The sequence below is a fragment of the Aquarana catesbeiana genome, linkage group LG13, assembly GCF_042186555.1.
Source record: "Aquarana catesbeiana isolate 2022-GZ linkage group LG13, ASM4218655v1, whole genome shotgun sequence".
Taxonomy (NCBI): Eukaryota; Metazoa; Chordata; class Amphibia; order Anura; family Ranidae; genus Aquarana; species Aquarana catesbeiana.
In genome coordinates this window covers 101805512-101817487 of record NC_133336.1, presented here as the reverse complement: position 1 = coordinate 101817487, position 11976 = coordinate 101805512, and the positions used below count along the sequence as shown (strand labels likewise).

At 42.5% G+C, this 11976-nt stretch overlaps 1 protein-coding gene across 7 annotated transcripts in view; it reads left to right on the top strand.

The window, feature by feature from the left end:
* The first annotated feature begins 253 nt into the window (after nucleotides 1–253).
* Nucleotides 254–11976, top strand: part of RYR3 (ryanodine receptor 3) — a 1082755-nt gene continuing 1071032 nt past the window's right edge. For 4 of the 7 annotated variants that reach the window (XM_073608695.1, XM_073608692.1, XM_073608693.1 and 1 more), the window contains exon 1: nucleotides 255–457. In XM_073608695.1, the coding sequence (XP_073464796.1) occupies nucleotides 410–457 (48 nt within the window). In that variant the 5' untranslated portion in view covers nucleotides 255–409. Of the gene's footprint in view, nucleotides 458–11976 lie in introns of all 7 variants that reach the window. The other 3 variants (XM_073608696.1, XM_073608694.1, XM_073608691.1) reach the window with 1 other exon arrangement.

Sequence of the window (11976 nt, the reverse complement as noted above, 5' to 3'; positions counted from 1 at the left end):
AGATAGAGATATATATAGATAGAGATATATACATTGATATGTATATAGGTTATAATATATATCTATCTATAGATAGATAAATTATATATATATATATATATATATATATATATATTATAGTATATATACTGCATTATGGATCCTTGTATATGTTTAACACTATAATACCACTATAACACTATAATCATATGGTATGTGGGTCTGATGTCTGGGAGTGTGGTGTGATTGTGCTGCTGGCAGTGAGGGGGTTGACAGTCTGCAGTGCAGTAGAGTTAGTACACGGTAGCTCGGCTCCCTATATGGCTGTGGATTAGCTGTATGCTAATATTGCTAGGAGATGAGTCGCCCAGCACGCTGAGCTGCCAGTGGAGGCAAGCAGAGTCTTAGCAGAGCTGACTCCTCAAGAGCCATGGCTGAAGGGGGCGAAGTGGAGGATGAGATACAATTTCTCCGCACTGTAAGTACTGCTTTCATTTCAAGTCACGTTGTTTTGTACCAGCATCTTTAGGATGTATATGCTTCATGTTTTCTTTCCATTGATGACTGCAAGTACCATTGTCTACTGTATTCTCTTTTCTGCATGTCGTGCAGCAATGCAATATGCAGAAAGGAGGAATAATGTTGGCAATGCTTTTTTTTTTTTTGTCCATCTATTAAACTTGCCTAATATATAGAGTAAATCTGAATTGGTTCTCATACCTTTTCAGTCCCCAGAGACACATAACTACATGCTGTATGTCATTATCACTCAAGCTTTACCTTGTTCTGTTCTGGGTAGCTGAGTGATAAGCTTATGTGGTTACCTGTAAACTTTATGTTGTAAAGAGTCAATCACTGCAGACAAATGATGAGCATGGGCCTTTTGTTTTATCTTTTCTTTCTAAGTGCTGAATGATTTTTTTCCTGGTTGGTATCTGTAGGAAAGCACAGCATGCAGTTTCATGTAGCAGGTGCTGTGCTCCTACCAGTGTCAGATAGTTTGGCTGCAGATGAGGGAACCCTGTCTAATAATATCTAATATCCACACCGCACAAGGCACATGACCTTTCCTCAAGACTCTAAGGAATCTTTTTTTTTTTTTTTTTTTTCCCTTGCATTGCTTTAGAAAGGAATTGCTTTAGAATGTGAATTACACATTTGGTGTGAGCAGCTACATTTGTAATTATCAGTCAAGATAATTGGTCACGGCTGCCATATTTTTTTATTTTTTTTAATGAGCCATGGCATAGCTTAAATGCCTATTTCTGTGTAGCTCCAGCAGAAGGGACTGCTTCTGCACAAAGATGTATGTGCGCCTCTGCAGAGAGCTTTCCCTTCCTCACAAAGCACACACATCATGTCACAGCACTGCATTGTTATAGATAATGTCCTTAACCCCTACATGAAGCAGCAATTCGCTCTTTGGAAGTGTTCACAATTAGGTCTTTCACTTCCAGAATGGAGAGTTCTTAAATCTATTTTCGATTTTAGCTGTGTGGCTTCATTTTTCCCATGATGAAGCGTGTATAATGCCGGTGGAATTCCTCGATATTTCATAGCATTTCCTGTTTAACATGTACACACATGGCTGTTGTTACCACAGATACTGCGTGTTATCTATCACACTCGGCGGTGTACATCTCAAAGCCACAGATCCTTTCTTACATGATCTGCAAGCTTAGGGATTTAAATATGATACAGCAGGATATTCATACTTAATGCTTGTAAATTCTTTCTCATGTTTTAGTCTTTTGGCTAGTATTTTCTTTTTACTATATGAGCCATAATGAGCCATTTCAATAGGATACCAGAGAAGCCTATCATGCTTGAGCAAAAGGGGGAGGGCAGGCTTGACAAGGATAGGACAGGCTGGTATGTATGGGTAGTTACATACTGCAGTAACATCTTTTGATATGTGTATATAGGTTGTAATACGGCTTTTGCATCTAGTTTTTTCTTTTGTCTTTTTTTACAAATTTTTTTATTTAAAGTAATAAGCTCTGAAAAAATACTCCTTGCATTGGGGACAACATGCTCAAGTATATTTTTATATACCCCCTGGACATCAGATCCAACAGACAGACAAGTGTAACAAAAAAAAAAAAAATGTAACAAATGTGAAAGACCTTCTTAAGACAATAAATGTTTACATTACTATTCTATCAAATTTTTCTGAAAAATGAGCTTGTTTACTTTAACGAGGACAACAATACTTGAATAGAAAACAACTCACAATCAAAGTAAAAAAAAGTTATTACTGCCTTTTCCGATTAGTTTTTTTGCTGCTAGGCCAATAATAATAATAATAATAAAGTCTGCATTGGCGGCTCTCATATTTCTCTCATGGCAGGTTCACTGTAAAATGGGAAAACTGTGGATTCTGATTGTTTCTGAACAGTCAGACCCTCAGGAGATCACCTTTTAATCAAAATTCCACTGTTAAGTGAATGTTAGGCAAGCTGCTTGAAAACTCCCAATAGGCATTTTGGTGCAAGAGGATGTCAGCTAATTCCTGCTCAGTCAATAGGAAGTAGGCTGAAGTTTTTCAAACACCTACATCTACTACAAGCATGTTACTAATCTACTATACCTCAACTCATGGAATGGACTACATTTTGAGGTTGTACATAAAATATTTTGTTTTACATGTAATTTGCTAGTTTATGTATAGAAGAACAAAAATAGGGTGCACAAGCCTGGTGCATTACCTTCAGACGCCGTTTATTAGAAAAGTGAAAATGGGTAACTATACTCACAAACCAATAAAAAGTACATGCTCATCACAAGTATCCAAATACAGAACTGCCAGAACACCTATGCATACTTCTTTCCTGGGAAGATGCCACACAGGTCTGAAGACACTTCCTGGAGTGTCAGTCTGCTGCACTGTGTGATTTCTCCCGCTGACCTTGCATCACTACAGGACACAGTAATGTTTCTTAGAGATTAGCACTGAGCACTCAGGCTTAATTTGGAGGTGCTGGATCTTGTATTGATCTCTTAAATAGGACTTGCAAAGTATATTGTTCAAGGAGTACAGTGCCCTCAGGTAGGCTGCTGCTAAGCCTACTTGGGTATCTCAGAAGGAGTACAGAAATGTAGATACATAATAGGGCAACACCAAAGGATGTAGATTCAGAAAGACTTTATTCAATCTTATGTACAGTGGGGACAGAAAGTATTCAGACCCCCTTACATTTTCCACTCTTTTGTTATATTGCAGCCATTTGCTAAAATCATTTAAGTTCATTTTTTTTCCTCATTTAATGTACACATAGCACCCTATATTGACAGAAAAACACAGACTTGTTGACATTTTTGCAGATTTATTAAAAAAGAAAAACTGAAATATCACATGGTCCTAAGTATTTAGACCCTTTGCTGTGAGGATCATATATTTAACTCAGGTGCTGTCCATTTCTTCTGATCATTCTTGAGATGGTTCTACACCTTCATTTGAGTCCAGCTGTGTTTGATTATACTGATTGGACTTGATTAGGAAAGCCACACACCTGTCTATATAAGACCTTATGGCTCACAGTGCATGTCGGAGCAAATGAGAATCATGAGGTCAAAGGAACTGCCTGAGGAGCTCAGAGACAGAATTGTGGCAGGGCACAGATCTGGCCAAGGTTACAAAAAATTTCTCCTGCACTTAAGGTTCCTAAGAGCACAGTGGTCTCCATAATCCTTAAATGGAAGACGTTTGGGATGACCAGAACCCTTCCTAGAGCTGGCCGTCTGGCCAAACTGAGCTATCGGGGGAGAAGATCCTTGGTGAGAGAGGTAAAGAAGAACCCAAAGATCACTGTGGCTGAGCTCCAGAGATGCAGTTGGGAGATGGGAGAAAGTTGTAGAAAGTCAACCATCACTGCAGCCCTCCACCAGTCGGGGCTTTATGGCAGAGTGGCCCGGCGGAAGCCTCTCCTCAGTGCAAGACACATGAAAGCGCACATGGAGTTTGCTAAAAAACACCTGAAGGACTCCAAGATGGTGAGAAATAAGATTCTTTGGTCTGATGAGACCAAGATAGAACTTTTTGGCCTTAATTCTAAGCAGTATGTGTGGAGAAAACCAGGCATTGCTCATCACCTGTCCAATACAGTCCCAACAGTGAAGCATGGTGGTGGCAGCATCATGCTGTGGGGGTGTTTTTCAGCTGCAGGGACAGGACTACTGGTTGCAATTGAGGGAAAGATGAATGCGGCCAAGTACAGGGATATCCTGGACGAAAACCTTCTCCAGAGTGCTCAGAACCTCAGACTGGGCCGAAGGTTTACCTTCCAACAAGACAATGACCCTAAGCACACAGCTAAAATAACGAAGGAGTGGCTTCACAACAACTCTGTGATTGTTCTTGAATGGCCCACCCAGGGCCCTGACTTAAACCCAATTGAGCATCTCTGGAGAGACCTAAAAATGGCTGTCCACCAACGTTTACCATCCAACCTGACAGAACTGGAGAGGATCTGCAAGGAGGAATGGCAGAGGATCCCCAAATCCAGGTGTGAAAAACTTGTTGCATCTTTCCCAAAAAGACTCATGACTGTATTAGATCAAAAGGGTGCTTCTACTAAATACTGAGCAAAGGGTCTGAATACTTAGGACCATGTGATATTTCAGTTTTTCTTTTTTAATAAATCTGCAAAAATGTCAACAATTCTGTGTTTTTCTGTCAATATGGAGTGCTGTGTGTACATTAATGAGGAAAAAAAATGAACTTAAATGATTTTAGCAAATGGCTGCAAAATAACAAAGAGTGAAACATTTATGGGGGTCTGAATACTTTCTGTCCCCACTCTGTGTAACAAAAGAAAACAATAAAAGGAGAAGTCCAGCCAAAGCTTGTTTGGCTGTACTTCTATGGATCACAGGAGTGTAGTTTGTTTTGCACTGCTGTGAACTGTTTTCAACACAGAGCAGTCTGTAGTCCGCTCTCTGCTGACATCACCGTTTTCAGTCCAGGCATCGCATCATCGCAACAATAAAGTCGGGTGCCTGTACTGACACCCGGCTCAGCCTCTCAGAGCCTGGGATGGCCGCTCTGAGAGGCCCAGCGCTCCAGTGAGCGAGGAGGGGGAAGAACAGAGAGCTGTGACTGACAGTCAGCAGCTCTCTGCTCACAGAGCTCTGAAAACCGAGTGATCAGCGGTTTTCTCTTGCTCGGTTCTCAGCAGTGTAGAGGCGCCGGGGGACAGATGCAGCATCGGTTCGATGCTGCATCCACCTAGGTAAGTATAAATCTCAAAGAAAAAAAAAGTTCCTTTACTTCTCTTTTAATTCTGCATGTTGGGGGCCAGGCTGTGTACCCCTTTCATACAGGCTTAAATACTGTATATACAGTATGAAAATAAAAGATCTGTTATTTGCTTAGTAGCCATATAATGACTTAAGCACCTGATAGTAAAGAGGCTCTAATATATCAGCTGTTTAAACCATTTTACTCACTGATGTGGTGGCTGGATCAGTTTTCTTTTCTTGGCTTTTCCCCCCTCTGTTTTCACCTGGTGATCTGGCCAGTAACACACCACCTGTATTAGTGAGACACAACTCTGGAGGAATGAAAACAGGATTCACTGCTCACAGCAGTACTGTCAGTCAGGGAGGTAGGGGTAAATGTATTAGCAGATTTAGATACACTAACAAATTGAAGTCAAACTGTGGCTTACGCTTTATAATCAGTTACAGCAAACCATTTTTCTTTTTTTCCTTTTGGAATAAAGGTTTTGCATGAATAAATAAAAGCTGATCATTCTAATCACAATAAGGAGGGTAGAATGGAGCGCTGGCAGGAGCGACTGGTGTAATAAATAAGTAGTAGTGATAAATAAAATAGGGGTGGTAGAAGTCCAGTTTTAGTTTGAGGGGAGTTAGTCCGTTTTCCTCTCTGAATCCGGACCTATGGTAGCCTCCCTGGCGGTTTTCCCGAGTGTGGCTCGGGGTTAAAATTCAGTACCATTAGCGGTAACCCCGAGCCACACTCGGGATCGCATTGCAGGATCCTGGGGCGGCGTTACTTACCTTGTCCCCGGGATCCTGCGATGTCCCCCGCAGTGTCCGAGGGCTCCGTCCTCCTCCGAAGCCTCTCCGTGCCAGGCTCCGTTCCCTGCGAGCGGCGCGACGCACGGGGGCGGAGCCTGGCGGCAAATTCAAAAAACTGTCAAAATCATAACACATACAGTACTTTAATCTTACAGATTACAGTACTGTATGAAATGATTTCACATCCCTTTTGTCCCCAGTGCTCTGGCCCATGCCCTGCATGCAGTTTTACATGATATACACTGTTCTTTCTGCCTGGAAACTGGAGATTGTCCATAGCAACCAAAAAGTGTCCCTTTACGTCAAAAGTGGCTTTAGACCAGCTAGAAAACAGCGATAATAAATTAGAACACTTGCAGAATTGAGCGATAGTGAATTGTGGGGAAATTTATTTTATTACTATTTTTTTTAAATTTTTTTAATTATTTATTTTTATTTATTATATTATAATTTATGTTTTTGTGTTTCAAACTTTATCATACCCGGGATATCTACTAGACTCTGGTTTGGACAGATTTAAGTGTGTTATTGTTAAGATTTACAGACCTACAATATAAAACGCCAAATTTCCATGCAAAATAATGGTACCGCTTTCAGCACCTAAAATCCGAAATAATCATACCGCCAGGGAGGTTAAAGGTTCTGGTTGAAGGTAGGAGCGGCAACCGGCTCAGAAGAGCAGAAGTAACTCTATGATAACAAGAGAAGAAGGGAGAAAAAGCAGCGCCGCTCTAAGCATAATAAATAAGTTCAAAAAGCTTTAATATGCTTTAAAAAAACATACTCACATTCTAGCAGTGTTGAACAGGCATTTGGGTCAAAAGTTTTTTTCTCTCTCAGCTGTGCTGGATGCTCCCTCTGTGTCTCTGGCTGGGCAGCAGTGATGATGAAAACAGTCCCCGGCTGCTGCAGTGGTGTCCGTAGCTCCGAGGCTGATGGTTCACACACAGGCACCTCAGCAGGAGTTCGTCAGACGCTGGAGGAGATGTGGGCGTGGCTTGAGCGCTTGCATTCGGAGCATGCATGCTCCTTCATGCCCTGATTAAGGAGCACGCATGCCCCGTACACGAGCGCTTAAGCCACACCCACCATCTCCTCCAGCATCTGATGAACTCCTGTTGACGTGCCCTGCTGACGTGCCTGTGTGTGAACCATCAGCCTCGGAGCTACAGACGCCACTGCAGCGGCCAGGGACTGTTTTCATCATCACTGCTGCCCAGCCAGAGACACAGAGGGAGCATCCAGCACAGCTGAGAGAGAAAAAAACTTTTGACCCAAATGCCTGTTCAACACTGCTAGAATGTGAGTATGTTTTTTTTAAAGCATATTAAAGTTTTTTTAATGTATTTATTACGCTTAGAGCAGTGCTGCTCTTTCTCCCTTCTTCTCATTCTAATCACCCCTGCCAGTGTTAAGTGTTAAGCCTCATTCATGTAAACTGATACCTTCTGCTGGAGAGCTTGTGCTTTTGAAAAACAACACACTTGCTGGCTGGATCACCAAATGAAAAAAGAAGACAGAAAGCCCTAAAAAGAAAACTAATACAGCCATCACATCTAAGAATTGGTGAGTTGGAAAATAATGTTTGCTTTTGGGTTTAATATTGCTTCAAAATAATTCATAGTCTTAAGTTGTCACCTTATTTGAACAGGGTATCCCTTATTTTGGAGAAATTTCCTTACTTCCTGTTGTGTTTATAGGAAAGGAAGTACAAGTGATTCCTCCACAACAGGACACAGGCACCATAAAACAATCTGTATTCTATCTACAACAAAAAAAGATTTGGCTTTAGATATACGGTACTTTAAATAAGGATTCTGTGGACTGAGCTGACAACAGACAAACTAGGTCTTAAAGGTGTAGATATGGTTTTTGTTCCGAATGATATAAATACCTCTTTAAGAAACACCAAAAATATCATAAATAATGTTATTACCTATTTAAGCATTTGCATTCATTAGTGAAGCCAGCAGTCATGCTTTTAACTCTGCCCAGTGATGCCAATTACATTACTTTAGCTTCAATATTGATACTATATAGTTACATATAGATAATTTTAAAACCTGTAAATGTTGACATGGAATTTATAATTATTACTAGATTTTACAAAATGTAAGTGTGGTATTTAGGGTGAGTTACATATTGCCAGAGGTGGCTCTAGGCTTTGTGAGGCCTCAGGCAAAACTTAGACATGAGGCCCCATTCACGCCCATAACGGGAAAAATAATTCAAGCGATAAAAAATTAACTGTATAAATCGCCTATATTAAGAACCTTAAACACTATGAACTGTGAATTCACAGTTTCTAAAATTTTCTCTAACCAATTATTCTTTAATCAAATATCATTAAACATAGGGTATATATATATATATATATATATATATTTTTTTTTTTTTACACCCACACAAATATAGATCCAATTTGTGCAGCTGCTACTAGCAATGTTATAAGTTATAACAAAAGTAAAAAAACATATTTCTCCTGATACATGAAGGTCAGGTTAATATAACCCAACACAGAGTTCCCCCTTGCATCAGAATCTGCAGGATTCCCCATTACAGTGCAAGGGGAAATTTGATGTATATGGGAATACTGCAGATCATGATGTAAGAGGTAATACTGCAGACTGGTGTAAAGGGTAAGGTAAGGGGGGGTACTGATATCAGGGGGAACTTTTATATCAGTGCCCCCTTACCTTACTGTATTCACTCCCCCCTTACATCAGTGATCTCCCTCAGAGTGGCCTTGCAGCGCTGTCACTGATCTCCTCTCAGGTGCACCTTGCAAGGCTCAGTCAGACGATCCTCTCTAGGCTCCAGCTTGGTGGCTCTAGCTTCATCCTATATTATCCTCGCCACAGTCTACATACATCTGACTCCTTACGTGACCCCCATCCTGGCAGCACTCCCCCCCCCCAGAGACTGCAGACATGATACAAGAGATAGTCAGAGACTGTGCAGACGTTATATAAAAGATGGTCAGAGACTCTGCGGATATGATACAGGAGATGGTCACAGACTGTGCGGACATGATACAAGAAATGGTCAGAGACCTTGCAGACATGATATAGGAGAGGGTAAGAGACTGTGCTGACATGATACAGGAGATGGTCAGAGACTGAGCGGACATGATACAAGAGATGGTCAGAGACTGTGCGGACATGATACAAGAGATGGTCAGAGACTGTGCGGACATGATACAAGAGATGGTCAGAGACTGTGCGGACATGATACAAGAGATGGTCAGAGATTGTGCGGACTTGATACAAGAGATGGTCAGAGACTGTGCAGAAATCATACAGGAGATGGTCAGAGACTGCAGATATGATACAGGAGATGGTCAGAGAATATGCGGACATGATACAGGAGATGGTCAGAGACTGTGCAGACATGATGCAGGAGACGGTCAGAGACTGTGCGGACATGATACAGGAGACATCAGAGACTGTGCAGACATGATACAGGAGATGGTCAGAGACTGTGCAGACTTGATACAGGAGACATCAGAGACTGTGCGGACATGATACAGGAGATGGTCAGAGACTGTGCAGACATGATACAGAAGATGGTCAGAGACTGCAAACATGCTGCAGAAGATGGTCAGAGACTGTTCGGATATGATACAGGAGATGGTCTTAGACTGTGCAGACAGGCACCAAACACTAGCGCCATAACCACAGATGATCCCGCCACAGACAGGGTGCAGAGCAGACAGATGATCCCTCTATACACTCCTTGGTTCCTACTACAAGCAGTGAAGCAGGAGAAGCTGGCATGTTCGTTGTGAGTGCCATTCTGGTAGATGTAGTCTGTGCAGAGTGCAGGCACCAGTGAGCCAAGTCTAGTGTGAGGTGTGGAGAACTTCAAGCCCCACCATGCAATGTGGTGCTGGGACAAGGTCATCCAGTGCGAGGGCGAACGTGTCAGACTGCTCCCCCCTCCCACTCCCCAGGTGGAGTAGAGGCTGGGGTGCAGTTTGTAGTGACATGCACAGTTTAATAGCAGTACGCATTTTACCCTGCAGTAAAGCTTTGGGCAAACAGCGATGTAGAAAAAATGTATCAGTGTGAGGAAAAAGGCCTGTGTGTTGTGTCACTAGAAGAAATAGATGCCCCTGCATCTGTGGTGTGAGTCTAAAGTGGGGTAGGCATGGTTATTGTTTTTTTTTATTGTTCAGCTGGTGTGCGGAAGAAAAGATAAATTAATGGATTCACCCCGTCCACACAAACGAGGCAGATGGAGGAATCCTCCCTACTGTGCCATTGTATTCTGACAGTGGGACTCCCCCCGATATCAGAATACACTGATCATTCTGCAACCATTTAGCTTTGGCCGCTGATTGAAAGAAAGTTTTCTAGCATGGCCGTTCGACAGAAGTTGATCTACTGATAGATTTCTGTTGAACAGAAAGGGGGAAGGCCACACACAGACTGAAATTTGTCTGGTCCCTAGTGAACTGGCTGATTTTTGGTCTGTGTGTGCCCAGCTTAAGGGGCTCTGTGTGGTTGTGAAGGAGGAGTGGTGGTTAGAAGGAAAAGGCAGCTCTGGTGCTAAATCTTGTGTTCTATTGTCAGCCTAAAATTCTGATTCCTTGTTATGTATTATCAGCTACATACCGATATCCCAAAATGATTGATAATGAGTCAATGCAGAGAGTTTTTTTTTACATTTATGACTGCATATGTCACTGATCACAGGCTTGGAACTCAATTCTAGCAGACCCTCCCCTCTTTTGCAAGCAAAACACATAGGGGATTATTTACGAAAGGCAAATCCACTTTCCACTACAAGTGCAAACTACAAGTGCAAAGTGCACTGAAAGTGCACTTGGAAGTACAGTCACTGTAGATTCGAGGGGGACATGCAAGGAAAATAAAAAACAGCATTTTAGCTTGCACATGATTGGATGATAAAATCAGCAGAGCTTCCCCTCACTTCAGATCTACCCCTCAGATTTACAGCGAATGCACTTCCAAGTGCACTTTCAGTGCAATTTCAAGTGCACTTTGCACTTGTAAGGCAAAGTGGATTTGCCTTTCGTAAATAACCCCCATAGCCTTTAGTAAATGTCTAGTAAAGTTTTCTAAGCCTGGGAAGTAGTGTAGTTGTCCTGGTCTGTGATCTCATCAGAGTTGCAGGATACTGATAATTTAACAGTAATCTGCAAGCACTGATTGTAGGCTGACACAGACAGGACGTTTCACAAATTTGGTATTTCTGACACTATTCCTACTTGTTCTGCAAATACATGTTAGCACTTCACCTCAATAGCAGCTTCCATGGATTGAACAAAGAGCTTGTGAGTTGGTCTGGGGAGAGCTCTGGTGACTGCTGGGCTGTACAGTGATAGGTGCTGCAGAGTGTGCAGTGTGATGAACTTTCTCAACCTGCTCAGCCCACCTCTATTGCTGCTCAGACTGTGCAAGCCCCAATTCAGCCAGGCAAACCTAGGAGGATCTTCCTTCTCCTGTATGGATACACACTGGTATGGCTGCAGCTACAGAGAGGAGGCACGCAAGTGTGCACAGACACAACTTCAGCTCAGGTCATTTCTCCCGCACACAAGGAGCATAGTGCAGCTCGCAATCCGACACCCCCTCCACCCACCCCTCCTTCCAGCTCTGGTGCCGGCTTTCGGAGAAGGCTAGGAGGCAGTAGAGATCTGTTCTCTGTGTGAGGGGGATGTTACAGCCGGCCCGGCTGGAACCTGCATGGCTTTACCCGCTTACCCCACCAGCTTGGGGACACTGACCAGGGACATTCCCTTTCACACACACGTTCAGTAAAGTAGGCAGGTGCGAGGCCCCTGTGAGGCCTTGGGCCACCGCCTACTTTGCCTAAATAGAGAGCCGCCTCTGCCTATTCCAATGTATAGTCCTAATAAACCAAAACTGTAATTTTTGATACTTCAAAGAATTAAAATTAGGTTATTATTTTACCGGTAATGGACACTGC